The sequence below is a fragment of the Acartia tonsa genome, chromosome 15 (genome assembly GCF_053477335.1).
Source record: "Acartia tonsa isolate MP-2025a chromosome 15, ASM5347733v1, whole genome shotgun sequence".
Taxonomy (NCBI): domain Eukaryota; kingdom Metazoa; phylum Arthropoda; class Copepoda; order Calanoida; family Acartiidae; genus Acartia; species Acartia tonsa.
In genome coordinates this window covers 14,079,418-14,100,286 of record NC_137274.1, presented here as the reverse complement: position 1 = coordinate 14,100,286, position 20,869 = coordinate 14,079,418, and the positions used below count along the sequence as shown (strand labels likewise).

The 20,869-nt window shown below is 31.7% G+C and overlaps 1 protein-coding gene across 1 annotated transcript; it reads right to left on the bottom strand.

Moving 5' to 3' along the window:
- Window positions 1-980: 980 nt before the first annotated feature.
- Window positions 981-20,341, bottom strand: LOC145306803 (uncharacterized). The gene is made up of 14 exons (XM_080149098.1): window positions 20,149-20,341; window positions 18,722-18,783; window positions 16,245-16,342; window positions 14,233-14,276; window positions 13,451-13,528; window positions 12,936-12,997; window positions 11,949-12,077; window positions 8,965-9,044; window positions 7,187-7,219; window positions 6,137-6,188; window positions 4,919-5,050; window positions 4,038-4,080; window positions 2,874-2,925; window positions 981-1,782 (listed from the first exon to the last, which is right to left on the bottom strand). The coding sequence occupies exons 1-14, from the start codon at window positions 20,282-20,284 to the stop codon at window positions 1,623-1,625; spliced, it is 1,161 nt and encodes a 386-aa protein (XP_080005224.1). The 5' UTR covers window positions 20,285-20,341; the 3' UTR covers window positions 981-1,622.
- Between the last annotated feature and the right edge of the window lie 528 nt (window positions 20,342-20,869).

The following is a 20,869-nucleotide window of genomic DNA, read 5'->3' as shown; positions in this document are numbered from 1 at the left end:
TAATTTTTATTCGTAATTATTTTTACTGCCTCGTACTAATTTTCTAACCCACTGGATCACGGCCGAAAAATGGTTTTTCGTATATAATATATGTCTCTAGTACTAACAAAATTTCTCGTACCCTCGTAAGAATTATTGCATAACGATGGTGTACTTTCGTAGAATCAACAAACTTTCTATACTATATAGTATAACAAAATTGATACAATTCTAGAGTAAGACCATATATACTATCGTAAACAAAATGATATACGAAAAAAAATTTCCACCTTTACGAATGATTACTTGGGATCAGTCCATGAAAGGATAATAAGCTTTATTAAGAAAGTTGTCTAGTAATATTTCAATATAAAGTTTACTCAACAGACTTATTATATTTCCAAATCAAAAGCGATTCAAATAAACATTTTGACTTTGAAATAACACTTGATTGTACTCGTTCTAAGTAATTTTAATCATTGGGAGTTATGTAAAGCTTTCCTAAAATTTTAAATTAATTTCATTCAGTGTTTAAAGAGATCTTTATGGACAAACAAAAACTCACTACTTTGAGTGTTATGAAATATATTATAAATACCAACAAGGTCAATTAAAGATAAATTATTCTTCCTTTAATATTTTTAATATACTCAATAAAAGTATATTGTTTAAATAGGTTACACGCCAGGCTACAATTGAATAAAGACAAAATCTCTGGGACCTATGTATGGTGAAATATAACATAAAACCAAATTATTTTTAGCGGGGTCTTTTTGAAAAAATTTGATTTAAAAATTTTAAGTTCAATTTTCATCCGCTAGGAGTTGCCGCATAATCATGTCAAGAAAAGCAAAGATCATTTATTTAAAATTTTGAACAAGTTTGCTTTTAAAAAGTTCTAGATAAATCATATATAGAGAGGTTTTATGAAAAACTTCATAAAAGCAAAGTTGTTCAAAATTATAAATAAATCTTTGCTTTTCTTAAAATAATAATGTGGTAACTCCTAGCGGATGAAAATTGAACTTGAAATTTTCAAATCTAATTTTCCCGCTAAAATATTTCGGTTTTACCTGGAGCTCGGCACTTACTTATATCTTGATTTAATTGTAGCCTGACCAGGGTAAAGTTATTTTTTATTTCTTAACATTAAATTACGTAAAAAGTAGATAAAATCTAATTTGTGTCATGTGTGAAGTGATAAAAATACATCTATAAAGGAGAGGAGAAGTGAGAAAGGAATCCCCCAAAAGAGATTTTGATGTATTTTTATGACGTCACACATGACAATTTCCCGTGCTTCTACAATTGGTATATTGATTCAAAGTTTACCTAAGTTTTTATTGATTCTTCTTATTATCAAAATATCTTGTAATAGGTAAATGATAGAACTAATCTTAATTCTCAATCTCACCACCCTCCCAAAAGAAATCACAAAAAAAAACAATTTTTTTACTTTTCTCGATTTTACGCAACTTATACATCAACGCAACATAGACATTTTTGAAATATGAAAAAACATTTATAGTACACATACTTTATGTACCAAAAAACAAAAGCTTTATTTATGTATCACTACAAGTTTAATTTACAGCCCTTTTCCCTCCCAAAATGTATCCTATATATACTATTTATAATGACAATTAAACTACATCATAAAAAGACCCATCAAGATAAGGATCATCTACTGTGGACTTATCTGGTAGCTGTACAACATCGTACAACTCTACAATATCATGTCGCACATACAGATCATTTAGATTCTTCCCAGTTGATGGATTAAAGTCGTTTCTGTGGGTAAATCTGAAATAGATTGATAGACAGATATATTGATAGTTTGATAGATTGATATATTGATAGATAGATTGAAAAATAAAGATGGAGTGATAGATAGATAGTTTGATAAATAGATAGATAGACTTATAGATTGATAGGTAGTTTGATAGATTGATAGATAGATAGACAGATATATTGATAGATAGATAGTTTGATAGATTGATAGATAGATTGATATATTGATAGATAGATTGAAAAATAAAGATAGATTGAAAAATAAAGATAGATTGATTGATAGGTAGATTTATAGATAGATAGATTGATAGATAGATTGATAGATTGAAAAATAAAGATGGAGTGATAGATAGATAGTTTGATAGATAGATAGATATATAGATAGATTTATAGATAGATAGATTTATAGATTGATAAATTGATAGATAGATAGACTTATAGATTGATAGATAGATTGATAGATAGATTGATAGATAGATTGATAGATATATTGATAGATAGATTGATAGGTAGTTTGATAGATTGATAGATAGATTGATAAATTGATAGATAGATTGATAGACAGATAGATTTATAGATTGATAGGTAGTTTGATAGATTGATAGATAGATTGATATATTGATAGATAGATTGATAGATTGAAAAATAAAGATAGAGTGATAAATAGATAGTTTGATAGATAGATAGATTTATAGAAAGATTGATAAATAGATAGATTGATTGATAGATAGATTTATAGAGAGATAGATTAATAGATAGATGGATAGATAGATAGATAGATAGATAGATTGATAGATAGATAGATAGATTGAATAGATAGATAGATAGATAGATAGATAGATAGATAGATAGATAGATAGATAGATTTATAGATAGATATATTTATAGATTGATAGATTGATAGGTAGTTTGATAAATTGAAAGACAGATTGATATATTGAAAAATAAAGATAGAGTGATAGATAGATTGTTTGATAGATAGATAAATAGATTTATAGATAGATTGATAGATAGATAGATAGATTGATAGATAGATAGATTGATAGATAGATAGATTTATAGATAGATTGATTTATTGATAGATAGATAAATATAACTAATACCTCTGATATCCTTTGCTCTTCATAAAATCTCTTATTATTTCTACAGATGAATCTAAATGTAAATATCAGACTGAAAAATATTTTTAAAGATTAAAATTGACTTTTTTCACTCCAGTGAATTTGTATTAAAAATTAAATTTTTTCCTATAATAAAGCCCTTATTTATGTAGATTTACACGTATGTATCATACGAAAAAACTATTTCTAGCATCGTATTATATCCAGCTTTCTACGAATATAAAAATGTACAATCATAAGATTAAAACCAGTCTTTTTAGCCGGTACCTTCGGCACCTCTGAACTAAAAAAAAATGGTTTTAATGTTATAAGTATACATTCCATATCCGCGGAAAGCTGTTTATAATAAGATACGAGAAATAACTTTTCTTCCATAAAAAATATCACACTCCACCTCAAAAGCGGGTTCCCCCCCCCCCCTCCCCACCCCTAAAGATAGAATTATGGATGACCTGAAATCTAATTTCCGAATGTGTACACAGTTTCCTCAGTGTTTCCTCATCCTATCTCAATATTTTCTACTAGCTAAAAACCAAAATTTGAATGTATAAACGATTCAAATACATTAATTTAAATTTTTCAAATTTTGATTTTTTTTGGAGTGAAGCTTTTTAAGCTAGTAGTAAATATTGAGAAGCTTAAGTGTCATACATCACTCAACCAATTAGAGCGCAGATAGTTTTTAATCCACCTATCACATATGTCAAAATCAAGTAACTTGAATTGCAGTTCTGCTTTTATATAAAGAATTATACAAAAAATTATTTCATAAAAAATCCTTAAAATTTGATGCAGTTTTCAAATCTCCCTCTAACACTTAAATTCTTTCCAACTTATATATCTGAATAAGGAAACACCGAGGAAACTGTGTACACATTCGGAAATCAAATTTCAGTTCATTGAATCGTGTGCACAACATCATGATCACCCAGGGAGGGAGGTACCATTGGGCAGTTTATTTTACATCCCAAAAGTTTGCCTAACAACCTTGGGGACTTTTATTGAATTCTTATTGGTTAATTCATTTAGTTGAGTGTTGAAACCAGTAACTGTAATGAGGAAAAGGGGCAATTTTGGGTATGATCATTGGGAATGTACATCAATTCATCGGCCATTGTCTTATCCCTTTAGATCCGTGATAATTACCTTTCATCAATACTCCCGCTATATCAACTTCAACGGACAAAACCTAAAAAAAATAGAAATTTTCCAGTAGGGCTTAGAATAATCCGCTGGATTAGAAAAGGTTCAGAGCCATAATTAAAAACATGTATAGCATCATATTGTAGTAAATTTTCCACAAACATTAAAATAAAAAGCATAATATTAATACCTCTGGTTTCATTTTAAAATCTTAAAATTTTTCATTTTAATGTAATGATTTAATATGATATATATATATATATATTAGGGTGGGCCCATTTCCCCCTATTTTTAGATTTTACTGTTATCATAAGTTGTGGAAGTCATATATATGTGTGATAAGCCCCATTCAAGTTTCAAAAGTGACTTGGCTCTTATAGCTGCCGGCGCGCGGGGGGGTATAAAAAGTGCCCACCCCCTTATAAAACCAAAAATTGAAATTCCTTCAAATACAGGCATGTTGCATATCAAAATGACCGCATTGAAATGCTGATTACGAATCTGAAAACCGTTTAGAAAAATATTGCTCCTAGTTCGAATAAGATCTCATTAAGTACCTAAAAACAGCTGATTTAGTCAAAATTGTTCATTTTGGTAGGTTATTTGAAAATCATTTCAGACTGAATCAATATTTTCTAAAACAGTTTTCAGATCTGCAATCAGCATTTCAATGCAGTCATTTTGATATGCAACATGTCTGTGTTTGAAGGAATTTCAATTTTTGGTTTTATAGGGGGGCGGGCACATTTTATACCCCCCGCGCGCCCAGTAACCCTTGCCAATGTCTATTAATGTGAAATTCGAAAATCGACCCACCCTAATATATATATATATATATATACAGATATATATATCTAATTATCTATCTATATATATCAAGCTACCTCTATATTAACTTTGGACCAGTCAATGGCCCTGAGAATGGCAAACTCGAATCCCTCAACATCCAGAACGAACAGGTTGACAACAGGATTGTAGAGTGCTGACAATATGGACTCCAGGGGGAAACATTGAATCTGAAACATTTTTTTAAATGCGAAACTTTTCTATAATTAGGGTCGGTCTGTCCGTCCGGCATGAATAGCTTTTTTCGTTCATTTAGGCATGTTAGAATTGTCCTATCGATTTAAAACTTTGCAAGGTGATTCCTGTAGCAGTTAGGTACAATTAGGTACTTTTTATGTGATTAAATAATCTGATAGATCTGATTTTTGGAATACTGTTTCTGAAGACAACATAGTACAATGTTATACGCGAAGCATCTCTATAATCAAGTCCTTAAAATGTAAGTATGTCCTTAAACATTATACTGCATTTAATCAGTTTTAAACAAATTTATTTACAATTTTGTGTCGACTTTTATACATTTATATTCTGATTGTTCAGTTCTGACACTCTACAAGTGTTAATGTTTGTTTGTCCTACCGATTAATAGCTTCGCTTTATGGTTGTTGCAGGGGGCGTCCAAGCATTTTATTTTAGGGGGGTTAAAATAAAAAAAAAATTGGGGGTGCCTACCGTATTGCACCCCTAAATTCGTTTTTTTTTTTTTTGGGGGGGGGGGGTAATCACCCCATTACCCCCCCCCCCCTTGGACGTCTATGGTTGTTGCCATCCTTGTTTTTTCCAGTTTGGCTTCAAAACCAATTAGTATCCGCTGGATTAGAACTGGTTTAAATCCTTACTGAAGATCATATATTATCGTATATTAGACAATAATACGATGCAATCAATAGATATTTCTCGCATCGTAATATAAACAGCTTTCCGCGGATATAGAATGTACAATTTTATATTCGTAGAAAGCTGGATATAATACGATGCTAGACATAGTTTTTTTCGTATGGATGAGAACCGGTACCTATCCACCGGATTTGAATGAATACGAGAAAATGTATTAATATCAATGTAACTCAAAAAAAAAAATTTTTTCTATTGGAATAATAGCAAAAGGGCTTGCCAAGCCCCCCCCCCCCCCCCCCCGCCCCCCCCCCTAAAAAATGTATATTTTAGACATTTGTATTACCATATAATCATTACATGAAAGTCCGTACACCAATTTTTAATAATGTTTATAATACGATGCGATAAATAACATTTACCGTATAAACATCCTTCTTGGATTTGGAATTGGAGTTGAAACCTGCCATAGCCCTTAAAAAATAAACAAGGATGACAACAACCATAAGTAGCGAAGCACAAAAAATCATAGATCCAAACAAGGATTAAAATCTTTAAACTAGGGTTCGGCCGAATATCCGGATACCTGATATCTGGCTGATTTCTAATGCCGGACTTGGTTATCTGGCATTGGACAGATATCCAGCATTAGAAATCATCTGGATTGCCGGTATCCGGCCAAAAAAGTATCCGGCCCAACTTTAAACATCACTGCTAAATTTTTAACTTAGAGCACAATTATAATTTGTGGTATTTTTGTGCAGTGCAATCTCCTCACCCTGCCTGCTTGATTACACAGTGAAGAACATAATGGTTATCCTTATACTAAAGTAACAGGATGTTTGTCTGTCTGTTTGTTTGTCTGTGCGTCCCGAAGGATCTCGCTAACCACTGAACAGATCGGATTCTCCTTAACAGGGTAGCTTCTCATAGGTCCCGGGAAGGTTTATAACTATTTTCTTGGGGGGTGGGACACCCCCAACCCCCCAAAAAATTAAAAATATCCCCCCCCCAAAAAAAATTTTTTTAAAATTTTTTAACTAAAATTAAAAATGATAGGAGGGGGGGCACCCCCCCCCATCCCCCCCCCAAAAAAAAATTTTCCACCCCCCAAAATTTTTTTTAAAAATTTTTCTTTTAAAATCTAAAATAAGAAATTGGGTAATCAAATTCGACTCCCCCATCTTCAAGTGCCCCTAGAGACCTCTAGGGGCATAGCCGCTAGTTTATCAAATTGTATCAAAGACAGCAGTCTGCGGATTTTTAAAATAAAAATTATAAGATGAAACCAATTTTATTAGCCCCGAGGGGCCAGGCTCACAAAACTGGTATTAAAATTTTTATTTTTATATGCATGAAAAAATGTCTGTAATACGATTCTATACATGATTTTTTTGGTATGGCTGAGGACCGGTTCTAATCCAGCGGATGTTAATCTGTTTGGAAGCCATACTGGGAATAACTTTACTTACCTTGTCTTTTTCTTTTCATCTAGAGTGCCAGAACTAAAAAATATATAAATAATCCTTATAATAACGTAACAGGAGGTTTTTCTTGCAGAATTGCTGAACCAATATGGTTCTCCGGGTATAACGCCGTATAAGGGGCGATTCGTCGTATTTAAAAAATATTATTATGTTTAAAAGGTTATGTTAGGTTATATTAGGTTAAGTGATTGCCTCGCAGGGTTAGAGCCCCCTACAGGGGCTAGCAATAGGAGAAATGCTGCTGTAAAAATTATGAAGAATAGCCCCTTAAGGAGCGTTGCCACGAAAGGGACTATACCCGAGCTTGATCTTTAAATCATTTATAGGTGATTTAAACCATTCAGCGCACCATCAAATTATTAAATACCAATCTTTAAATCGAATTTGCATGGGCGATTTGGATCGGGCAGTGGCGCGGTACCGGCGCGCCAATGCCACTCACCGAGTGGCATTGCCGGTTCAAATCGAAGTGAATCATATGTAATAAATGGATATTTTTTAATTACTTTAATATTTTATTGCAAAATTATCGAGAAAACATTTTTATAGTTAATTTTAAAATAAATTATATATTAATGTTTTATATAAAATACCATACTGACACGGCATTTTATATAAAATACCTTACTGACACGCCTTAAGTAATAAAGTTGTACTGGCGCGGATCGATATTTTATTGAGTGCGCAAGCGATCTAAAAACACCGCGCCGAAAATCTTTTAAAAATCAATGTTTTATATAAGTGCGCTGTGGCTCACCACCAGCGCACCTACGGTTCACCTCTGAATCGCCCCGATTCAGCGCACCATAAAAACGATTTTAAGATCCAGCTCTGGTTCTCCTTTGCAGAGTAGCTTCTCATAGGTCTCAAAGGTCTCATAGGTCTAGGAAAGTCTATAACCATTCTGTGGGAGAAAACCACCACCTTTTCAAGAGAAATCAGGAAAAAATATGAAAAATGAATAAAAAAAGCTACTTAAAAAATAGACAAATTATTTCTCGGACTCAAACTTTATATTCAGTATAAAATAAAAATGTATCATCAAAAATGTCCTATACAATTTTACACCAGATTTTAAAAAAATATAAAATTTCTAGAATTAATCAATGCAGATTTTTAAGGCCAAATTAAAAACTTTTAAGCAAAAAAAACTTTATCAGTAAGCTAAAAAGAGTATTTGGTAAAAAGTCTTTTAACATACAAGCTATCTCTCTTTACACTTTTGTTTAAAGTTTCTCTCTTTGTATAAAACATACAAGGATTTTGGTACTTTTGATGATACATTAAAAAATAAGGTCTGTAAACTCTAAAAAGTACCTTTGAAATATTTTTATTTACTTACTTTGAAAATGCCAGTGTTGGATAAATTATTGACAGTATAAATAATATGTTAGATGTAAAATTGCCAGGAAAATAGATTTTATTGTCATTTATACAGTCAAAATACAGTTTGTCATAAATGCAACCTTACTTTTTGAATTGCACTGACGAAAATACATCCAATGTAATTTTGCTGGATATGTAAATGGCAGTCACCCTATTTATTGAACACCCGGTTGTTAATGATAAGTGATACTACCGTTTCAAAGATAGTTATTTTTTGTTTATTTGTAATTCCTATTTTCAAAAATCCACTAATTTTTATTGAAAAAATCTGTAAATGCTATTGCTATTGTCAGTATTATTAGTATCAATCTATCAATCTTTCTATCTATCAATCTTTCTATCTATCAATTTATCTATATATCTATCTATCTGAGTACCTTTGCATATTAAACTCCATGAAGCTTGGATGTGTATCTGTCCCCAGACAAGTATTGATCAGATAGGATCTTCTATTTACCTGAATAAGGCCTGTTAGAATTGTCCTATCTACTTTCAAACTTGACATTACCATTACCACGTAAGGGCGGGATTCTCCTTCAATTTTAAGTGATCATCTAGAGAATCCAGAGTAACATCCACATGTAATGTAATGCGATGCTCTAACACCTAAGGATATTGAGTTAAGTAACATCCATCATACATCCAACCCTTTCCTCCTACTCTTACTTTTTATGTCGCACACCAGACATATCAGCAGTAGGAAATATTTTAAACATCTTTAGTTATTGCACGGTATCGACCTAAGATTCAAACCTATCACCATTTGGATGCTACGTGTTGAGCCACGATCGCGAGTTTAAACTTCAACTTCAAACATAATGATATTTCCCCTTACACCTGATTGGAACCACGAGGAATTAAAGTAATTTGGAACGTGTCAACTTTCTGGCAGGTTTCAGCATACTGCCTCATACTAAAGATGTTAAAATGGTTCCTTCTGCTGCTATGTTAGGCGTGTGACATAATACGTAGTAGTATAGCATTAATAGTACGGTAATTTTAATAAAAGGGGGGGGGGGTTAATGCAACCATTTCGTAATCAGTGAGCAAATGGCACTTAGAATTCGAATTTTGATCTAAACTTTTGCATGAGTAATCCTTGGTAGGTCTATTTTCCCTAAATTGAACAAAAAGTTGGAAAAGTAACGGCTGGCGGCTCAGCCGTTTAGCCGTTTTTTGCCTATTTTCAGGGTAAATTCATCATCAATTACATAGGAATCAACTATTTAAAACATATTTTTGGTTTAATTCATGTTAAATAATAGCAATAACCATTTTTGAAACTTCTAGTACCAACAGCTACCGTCTAGAACCGTTTGATAGCATTTTGGAGTGGCAACGAGAATAAGAGGTTTCGTGAATAATTTGTACTATAGGTAGATATCCAAAAAATGGCAAAACTGCTGAGCCGCCAGCGGTTAGCCATTACTTTTCCAACTTTTTTTTCGATTTAGGGAAAATAGACCTACCAAGCAGGGAGTAAGGGAGGGGACAATGGATCGAATATTCAATTTTTAGGAGTCTCAGACTTTGGGGACTGGCTTAAAGGGAACATGCAAGAATTTAGCAGTTTCTAACCAATCTTGGGGACCAATTATGAATGACGTCACGCAAAATCATGCATAATCTCGCGGCAAACTAGCGCGTCAACAGAAAGATAAACAATAACAAGCAGACAGAATATTTTGATTTTGAAAATTATTTTGTAAATTGAATCATTACATTTTTTAGATCTAATTCTTGTTTAATGTTAATTCATTCCGATTAGTGCGTTGTAGAAAGAAATTATATTAAGATTATTAGTTACTATGAGCAAAGCCTTCCTATAATTAGGTCCCGCACATTTGTACGTCCGTAACGGTTAGCTCTTTTCGTTACTTTAGACATGATAGATGTTTCTTATTGATTTAATGTAAAGGCAAAAGTTTTTTGTCGTTAGCTTAATATTTCTGTAATTAATGATCCGATTAATTTCAAAATTTTAGGGAAAATTCACAAAGTCCTGAGTTGTTTAAGGTTTGTTTATCATTAAAATCTCAAGATGGTGTTATTTTATTTTTCTGTCCTGGATGCTAGGAGCGCAGCTACCAGTTATCCTAAGATATGTTACTTAAACCTTAAGATCTTTAAAATTAAGATGTACTTATGTTCTCATCTATTATATTTATGTAGTATGAAATTTTGACGCAAGGTATCTCATTTTTATTTCGTTAAATGAAATAACTTGAGTTAAAAGTTCTGTAGGAAGGTAATTGTTTTAGTAAGTTTTGTAATATAATTATTTAAAGGCTTTTTCATGTCTAAGCTTTTTAATAAATACAATAAAAAAATTTGGGTAAAAGATGTTTTAAAAGTAAAATGGTATGTATCCTTAATTTTCCGAAGTTTAAATAATAACAATTATGGAAATGAATTGTAAACAAGGGTTTTGATCTCTAGAATCAAAGGCTTGTAGTAAAGCATCAGTTTAAGGATGGTGCATTTCGAATTAAAAACAATTCAAAAAGTCAAAAATTTCCACTAAAGGTTGATATATTGCAAATACTTGTTTTATCTGGAAATATCTGGGTTTTCAACCTTAAAGGGTGACAACTATACTGGATATCCGGCTGATATCTAATGCCGGATATCCGGTTCCGGCCGGATATCTGACTAACGTTCGATATCCGGCAATTTACCGGATATCCGGCCGGATAACCGGATATCCGGCGTCAAAAATCAGCCGGATATCATGTAACCGGATAGTTTTAATATCCGGCCTGATATTGAAAATGGCCGGATATCCGGCCGGATAACCGGCCAGACCGGATATCCGGCCCAACCCTACCAAGGATTACTCATGCATAAGTTTAGATCAAAATTCGAATTCTAAGTGCCATTTGCTCACTGATTACGAGATGGTTGCATTAAACCCCCCCCCCCTTATGTATATATAGATATTATAATCATTATCCATCTATCTATCTATCTTTCTATCTATCTTTCTATCTATCTTTCTATCTTTCTACTATCTTTTCATCTAATTTTTTATCTATCTTTATATCTTTCTATCTATCCTTCTATCTATCTTTCTATCTATCTTTCTTCTATCTTACTATCTATCTTTCTATCTATCTTTCTATCTATCTTTCTATCTATCTTTCTATCTATCTTTCTGTCTATCTTTCTATCTATCTTTCTATCTATCTTTCTATCTATCTTTATATCTTTCTATCTATCTTTTCAGCTAATTTTTTATCTATCTTTATATCTTTCTATCTATCTTTCTATCTATCTTTCCATCTATCTTTTCATCTAATTTTTAACTATCTTTATATCTATCTATCTCTCAATCTAACTATCTATCTATCTTTCTATGTACCTTTTTACAATGTTTGAAGAATCCTGGCACAGCCTCAACAAGAATGCCCGTCCATCCGTAATTAGCCTCGAGGGGTAGAGAGACAGAAAATTCACAATCTGCGGCGCCAGCCTCCACGAAGAAGCCATTCTAGATATAATATACATATATTTATATTTTAAAGATATTTTTGTCAGTATCAAATTTTATTGTAACTGAATAGTATCATTATGAAACACAATGTAATGTATTACCTATAACCTTTTTTTATCCACTCTTAAGTCATTCATAAATATATATGATAAAAATGATAAAAATATATATCTGTCCGTCCGTCCATCTGTTCAATCATCTGTCTGTCTGAAGCTTAAGATCTTGATAGTTGCAGGGTATTTTACAGTCAAATTTTCACCCCCTCCCTGGCGTTTATCCTTGTTTTTAAAAGCGAAGCTTTTCTATAATTAGGGTCGGTCCGTACGTCCGTCCGTCCGTACGTCCGTCCGAGATAGATAGCTTTTATTCGTTCATTTAGGCATGTTAGAATTGTCCTATCGATTTCAAACTTTGCATGATGATTCCTGTATTAGTTAGGTACAAATTAGAAAGCGTAGCAACTCTATAATCATTACCAGAATGTCCGTACCTCCATTTTAAACATGTTGATTTTTCTACTTTTTTAACAACAAATTTTTTTGTGATCTAATTATCCGTTTGATCTGATTTTTGGTATATTGATTTCTGGGACAACAAAGAACAATATTATAAGCGAAGCAACTCTATAATCAAGTCCTAAAAATGTAAGTATGTCCATAAACATTATCCTGTATGAAGCAGTTTTTCAACAAATTTACTTACAATTCTGCTTCTACTCTTTCGATACTTTATATTCTGATTATTCAGTTCAGACACTAAACAAATGTTAATGTCCGTTTGTCCTACCGTTTCAGTGCTTCGCTTTTATGGATGTTGTCATCCTTGTTTTTATAGATGTTGTCCATCTTATGTTACCTTGAGTTTGTTTTTATAGACCATTTCCATAATATCCAAAGCTTGGTGGTTATTTACTATTTCTAGATAGATAGATAGATAATTTAATTTACAGATAGATAAAGGGATAGATTCACCCCTAGATATATAAATAGATAGCTAGATATTTGAATAGATATATTGGGTATAGTCCCTTTAGTGGCAATACCCTTTAAGGGGTGATTAGTGGTATTTTTAATATGGCTTTTTTCAGGTTATTTTAGGTTAGGTTAAGTTATATTGGGTTAGGTGATAGGGTTGGGAAATTGGCCCCTGCAGGGTTAGAGCCCCCTGCATGGGCTAGAAATAAGAGAAAAGCTAGAAAATACAAAGAATCGCCCAATAAGGCGCATTGCCACGGAAGGGACTATACCTGATATATTGACAGATAGATATTTTGAAAAAAAGATATATTATAAATGATTTACTAGATAGATAATATAGATAGATTTACAAAAATATGACAAATAGACAACCAGACATATTTAATTATTTACCTTTCCTTCCAGGATTTTTAAGATTATATTCAGAATTATTTGGGGCAGGTGGCAACAACATTTCATTTTCTATCACATCTAAATATACATTTTATCATTATTTCTTTGTCTACCTTATCCTTTTTAACAATTGATAATTGGTCTCCTTCATAGCTCATTTATTGAATGTTGGTTACCTTAACCGTATGTTGTGGGTTCGAAGCTCTCTGAGAGGGGCGGGGTTTTTGAAGTCGTTAAAAATTGGAAGAATTCATAAAACAAAAGTTGTTGCAAATATGGGTATTAAATAATACAGTAATACAGTTTGTTTGTCTATCCATCTGTATGTCCATCCAGGTATAACCAACAAGCGAAATAAATATAAAATGATATTTGGGGGGGGGCAGATAAAAAGGTTGTCAATTCTACTAAGTGTTGTCCTACAATGAGAGCTGAAAAACGCATTAGTTTATTTCATATAATTTGTTACATGCCTAACCCCAGTTGTTATTTCTAACCCTGTAGGGCTAAATTGTACCTTATATGACAAAAATTGACCTACATTTAAAATGATATATAACTTGTATGAAGTATAATTATGAGAAATTATACTCTACTATAATTTCATGAATTTAAGTTTCATTAAAAAATTTTGATTAAATTTTGATTGAAGATTTAAAAACTATTTGTTTCTAACTTTTCCAACAACTATTTTAATCTAGAGAATGGGTAATTTTGTTTATCATCATTGGGGAAGTACATAAATTTTTTGTCCATTGTCTTATCCCTTAAAATAAACTTACGAGCTAAGTAAGGATCATCTGCATCCAGACAATTTAAGAAGGGCCTAAAATAAATGTATAATTATTGAAAAATTTTGCTTTCATAAAGACATATGACTTTTTAAAGAAGGTGTATCAACTTTTTTGTTTTTTATTTAAGATAGCTAGCCGGTTCTTTCAGTAAGTAGTAGATGTAAAATCTTTCATAGAATTCAGATATGCAATCGGTTTTTTTGTAGACCTCTTATTTTTAAAGTAATTTAAGTTTTAAAAAAAAATAATTAAGTCGGTTTTAAGGTACTAAAACGTAACAAAATAAAAGAAGAAAATGGCTAGTATGAACAAAAATAGTAAGATCTTTAATTTGACACCTTACTTTTAAAATTCTGGTGAGTAATTATTGAAAAAATCTATTTTTTTAACCTCGGTTTAATAAAAACTTTAGACCTAAATATTTTCTCAAACAGACATAAAAAACATGGGTTCATATATACCTTTAGAATCAGAAAAATATTACGAATCTATTCTAAGCAAAATTGAAAAAGTTTTATAAAACTATAATAAAAAAAATAAGTTTATTTAAAGAATCATAATTTTCGGCTTTAAAGGGTTAGCTTGAACCAAACCTGAACTAAACCTAAACAAAAGACAATGCAATGTAGCAGATATTTTTTAAACACAAGAAACAATAATGTATTTTTAACTGCATTGTTTTGAAGTTTATAAACAGACTGATGCATATTTGTTCATAATTTTTCATTCTTTACATGTTCTTTAATATCACTATATTTATTGTAGTATCTATTGTATATATTGTATGAACGTTCTCCTTTTTTTCTGGCAATTCTATAGGTTAATTTTATAGGTTGAGTTTCCCAATTCGTCAATTTTTGCGATTTGTGATTGGCTAGTTTAGTAGTTACAATTCTTAAAATAAACTTTTTATTTTTTCTATTTTTTATTACAATTTTTTAAAACTTTTTCAATTTTGCTTAGAATGGATTCATATTATTTTTCTCATTCTAATGGTATATATGAACCCATATTTTTATGTCTGTATGAGAAAATATTTAGGTTTAATGTTTTGATTAAACCAAAGTTAAAAAAATAGATTTTTTCAACAATTACTCAACAGAATTTTAAAAGTAAGGTGTCAAATTAAAGATCTTACTATTTTTGTTCATACTGGCTATTTTCTTCTTTTATTTTGTTGCGTTTTAGTACCTTAAAACCGACTTAATTATTTTTTTTAAAAACTTAAATTACTTAAAAAATAAGAGGTCTACAAAAAAACCGATTGTATATCTGAATTCTATGAAAGATTTTACATCTACTACTTACTGAAAGAACCGGCTAGCTATCTTAAATAAAAAGCAAAATAGTTGATACAACTTCTTTGAAAAAAAACTAACAAACAAACCTACAAGAAAAATAAAGGACAGCTTTTCACGGATATTAAAATGAAAAATTATGTGGTCTGGGCTAAAACAACTGGTATTAATATTATATTTTTTTCTTGCTATATGTACAAAATTGTTTATCCCACTAGTCCCCAAAGTCCTTATAGTAACTTTTTCTTATAAGTTGGCTTAACAACCCTGGATACTTTTATTGGATTTTAAATGGTTAACAGTGGAGGCTACTTTCCTTAGGAGGCTACTTTGTCTGGGTGCTACTTTGTCCAAGATCTGTAATTATCCCCCCCCCCAAGAAAATTTTACCCCCAGGGTAAAAATTTTTTGGGGGTAAAAAAAATTTGCCCCCCTAAAATAAAAAAGCTTGGACGCCCCTGTATAGTACCCAAAGTTTTAAAACCATAATCTTGTTCCTTGGCATAATTACTTTGGGAACTTTTCAAATAATTCTAAACCAATATTCTTAATCTACAGAATTTGAGCTTTCTATCATAGAAAATAGCTGAGAAAATTATGTTTCTCCTAAAAGTTCCTGACGGATATACATAACTATAAAGTCAATGAGCTGCAAATGCGATTGATTTTAATGTAATAGGACACTTCTATTTTGTTACATACCTCAAATCTATATTATGTTCTTCATCCTTTAAATTAATAATTTTATAATGAACAATAACATCTTTAAACCTTCGTCTGCTCTCCTCATAAAGTCCTGCCTAAAAAAATAAAAATTGCGTCATCTTGTGACCAATTTAAGGTGGGTGATTTTGGACATTTTTATCTGAGACCTTAGCGGGAACTTGCACATGATTTTTAAAAGTACACTACATCTGTAGATGGTGTGAAATTTATATATGTTTAGTACCCTGTCCCGTTTTAGAAAAATTTTGTTAAAATTTTTGCCCCCAGCCATAATATGGTTTATTTATGTAAAATAATGACCCATGCAAAATATTTTTTCTGTAATGCAAAAGTTGCGATGGTACAAGCACTGCAAAATTTTTAAAATTTGCAAAAAGACCTGTTTTTAAAGCTCTTGTACCATCTCAATTTTAAAGATTTTTAAAAAATTTCAATTCTAGTGTGTCAAAATAAACCTGAAATTTACCAAAAAAAATGGGGGCAGTCTCAATTCTAACATATGAAGGACAAAGGTGTAGCAAGTAATCTTTCAAAGTAAAAATTGCCAGATTTCATACACAAATAATAGGGTTAGGCCAGATTGGATGGATACAGATATCCGGCTGATCTATAATTCTGGATATCAAGTATTTAGGTTTATATTGACACACTAGAATTGAAATTTCATAAAAATCTTTAAAATTGAGATGAAACAAAATCTTTAAAAACGGTCTTTTTGCAGATTTTAAAAAGTTTGTACCATCTCAATTTTAAAGATTTTTACGAAATTTCAATTCTAGTGTCTCAATATAACCCTAAATACTTGATATCCAGAATTATGAATCAGCCGGATATCTGTATCTATCGATTTCAGCCCAACCCCATTATTTATGTATGAAATCTGGCAATTTTTACTTTGGAAAATTACTTGCTACACCTTCTTCCATTATATGTTAGAATTGAGACTGCCCCCATTTTTTTGGTAAATTTCAGGTTTATTTTGACACACTAGAATTGAAATTTTTTAAAATCTTTAAAATTGAGATGGTACAAGAGCTTTAAAAACAGGTCTTTTTTGCTTATTAAACTTTGCAGTGCTTGTACCATTGCAATTTTTGCATTACAGAAAAAATATTTTGCATGGGTCAATATTTTGCATAAATCAACTATATTATGGCTGGGGGCAAAAATTTTAACAAAATTTTTCAAATCCGGGACAGGCTAATGTTTAGGGTGGGTCGATTTTAAACATTTTTATCTGAGACCTTAGCGGGAACTTGCACATGATTTTTAAAAGTACACTACATCTGTAGATGGTGTGAAATTTATATATGTTTAGGGTGGGTCGATTTTGAACATTTTTATCTGAGACCTAAGCAGGAACTTGCACATGATTTTTTAAAGTATAATACATCTCTGGATGATATAAAATTTATCTTAAGTCTAAAAAACATTAGCAACCATTTACATTTAATGGTATAGCTATTTTTAAGTGGGAGTAAACAATTTAATCAGCTTCATTGTGCTCCCTGAATAAGCCTTGAGGAGTAGAATCAGAAACTTTTGTTCGTTTCATAATATCTCGTTCCTAGCCTTAGAAATGACTAAAAACCACCATATTTAGGTTTTTTTTTAGAATTGGCCAACTTTTAGAGGTTTTTAAGTAATTTCTAAGGCTGGGAACAAGATTTCTTGAAATTGACAAAAGTTCCTGATTCTACTCCTCTAGGTTTTATTTTAGGGAGCACCATTCAAATTTTTGGGAATAGTCCCTTTTGTGGCAATGCCCCTTAAAGAGTATTTCTTCTTATTTTCTAAGTAGCTTTTCTCCTATTTCTAGCACCTGTGGGGGGCTCCAACCCTGCGGGACCAACTTCCTAACCCTGCGGGGCAATTACGCAATCCAATATAACTTAACCTAACCTAAAATAACCTATCTAATGCCATTTTCAAAATATGACAAACTGCCTCTTTAGGGACGTTGACACGAAAGGGACTATACCCAAATTTTTTTCTCCCATTTTAAAATAGCCATACAATTGAATTTGAATGTGTGGTAGTGATCATGCCCTCAAGAATGAAAAATTGTACAAAAAATGAAAAATTGCGTCAAACCTTTCCCCCAAAGTAAAAAAATGACCAATGGAAATTGAACTTTAAATATTATAGGTACCCAAAGTTAGAAAACAAGTTCTTAATACTTTGGCTTTAAATACTTTAATGATTGATTTAACGTCAATTCATTGGTGTTTGTCTTATCCCTTAAGATCCCTGACTAAAATATTTTGTTAATCACTCCTATGAAAAGTAAAAATTAAGTGACAGACTACATAAATGTTCTTATGCAAATTTCAGCTTTCTAAGTTAAAAAGCAGCCGAGAAAATCACATTTCCTCCATAGCATTACAGACTGACAAACGGACGGACGGACAAAGTGAATTATAGAGTATCTTAGCTACTAGAGGGACACTTACCTTTTTATATCTTCTAACCTCGCTACAATCAATACCAAAATTATCAGCCACAGTATTTAAGTCTACAGAGAAAAAAAGAATAAATTATATACCATACCCTAGTAGTTTCTGCCCCGGTCAAAGTCAAATTAGAAATACAAAGTCTCTAGTTTTCATATTTAAAACTGTTTTAATATGACTCTTTGTTAACAAAATTTGACTAAAATTTAGATTTCAATCTGAAATTTAGTGACATTATGTCAGGTTATTTTCTCATTTTTGGCAATACAATCAAATCTGACACAATATCACCAAAAGATATATGGTATTTAGTTACACTGAGTCAGATTCGTCAGATTATAATCGGAAATACCATTGGTCAAATTAAGATTTGGCAGCAAAACCTGAGTTTTACTTACAAAAATGGAACCAAACTCAGGATCGGCAGATTATAATCTGGGATTTAAATTTCAGATTAAAACCAAATCTGAAAAGTAGTGACAAAACCTTGACAAAACTCAGAAAAAAACTAGGGATATGTGATGTTAGGAATCAGGGATCTAAAGGGATAAGATAATGGCCGATTAATTGATTTACATCCCCAGGGTTGATTAACAAAATTACCTCTTCAAGATTACAATTAGTGGTTGAAACATCTAGACACCCATTCAATAAAAGTCCAAAAGTTGTTAAGCCAACGAATAAGAAAATGTAATCATAAGACTTAGGGGACTAGTGTAATCATCCCAATTTCCCCTCCCTCTCTGTTTATGAATACCAACGTTGTGAACATTAATAGTAAGAATAAATGGATTTTTCGAAATTTCACCCTTTCTCCTATTTCTAGCTCCTGCGGGGGGCTCTAGCCCTGCGGAGCATATTTTCTAAACCTGCGAGGCAATCTTTAACATTTACTTAACCTAATCTAACCTTAAATAATTTTCCTATAAATTAACATTATCATTTAATAATTATTTAATAATTGAATAAATATGATGATTATTATCGCATCGTATTATAGAGAGCTTTCCACAGATATTAAAATGAAAAATTATAAGATTAAAACCAATTGTCTTGGTCCCGAGTGGCTATCATTGATTTTATGATTTTTTAAAAGATGCTTGTTGAAAATTGTCTGTAATACAATGCTTTGTATTATTTTTCAGTATGGCTGAGAACTGGTGCTAATCCAGCGAATATCAATCGATTTCAAAGCAATACTGGATTAATTCTTACTAGGAATGGGCCGGATACCAGATACCGGTTATCCGGCCGATTTCTAATGCCAAATATCCGGTATCTGGCCGGATATTGTAAATGGTCTGATATCCGGCAAACTACTGGCATCAGAAATCAGTCTGATATCCGGTATCCGGATAGTTTTAATATCCAGATACCAGGCCGGATATTCGGCCAAACCGGATAACAGGCCCAACCCTAATTCTTACCTTTATTGGCGTATTCAACCGTTAGAAAGCCCAAACTTCCAAAAATTAATATTGCTCCGAATGTTTTCAATTGCTGCTGACTTATTCGCCGTAAATTTTTCCTCACAAATATATATGAATTATTAAATTGTAACATATTTATATTACTGTTCTGAAAAAAGAAAACAACAAGGATGACAACAAATAAAAGCGAAGCTCTGAAACGGTAGGACAAACAAACATTAACACTTGTGGAGTGTCAGAACTGAATAAGCAAAATAAAAATGTATAAAAGTTAAAACAAAATTGTAAGTATATTTGTTGTAAAACTGTTTAAATGCAGAGCTGGATCTATAAATCATTTTGATGGTGCGCTATATCGGGATGCGCCAAATTTCAGCGCGGCATTTCAAACAATGCTGTGCTCTCATTGGTGGAAAGTTGGATCGCCCCGATATGGCGCACCATCAAAATGATTTAAAGATCCAACTCAGGATAATTTTTAAGGACATACTTCTATTTAATGACTTGATTATAGAGATGTTGACCTAGGAATCAGTATAAAAAAAATCAGAACAATAGACGACGACATACGGACATTCCGGTAACGACTATAGAGCTGCTACGCTTTCTAAATCTTACCTAACTACACTGTTAAAAATAATTTTTTTTTTTAGCATCAGGTAATACTATATATTCTTCACATTAATGTATAGTATCAATCCGTATGTACTAGGAAAAA

Bases quoted from the DNA above. Each gene is read 5' to 3' on its own strand.
- LOC145306803 (XM_080149098.1), bottom strand. From the start codon at position 20,284: ATGTTACAATTTAATAATTCATATATATTTGTGAGGAAAAATTTACGG. The intron at 9,045-11,948 runs GTACATAGAAAG...GGCCTTATTCAG, and splicing joins TCTTCAAACATTGTAAAAAG to GTAAATAGAAGATCCTATCT. The intron at 6,189-7,186 runs GTAAGTAAAGTT...TTATTTTTTAAG, and splicing joins GATGAAAAGAAAAAGACAAG to GGCTATGGCAGGTTTCAACT.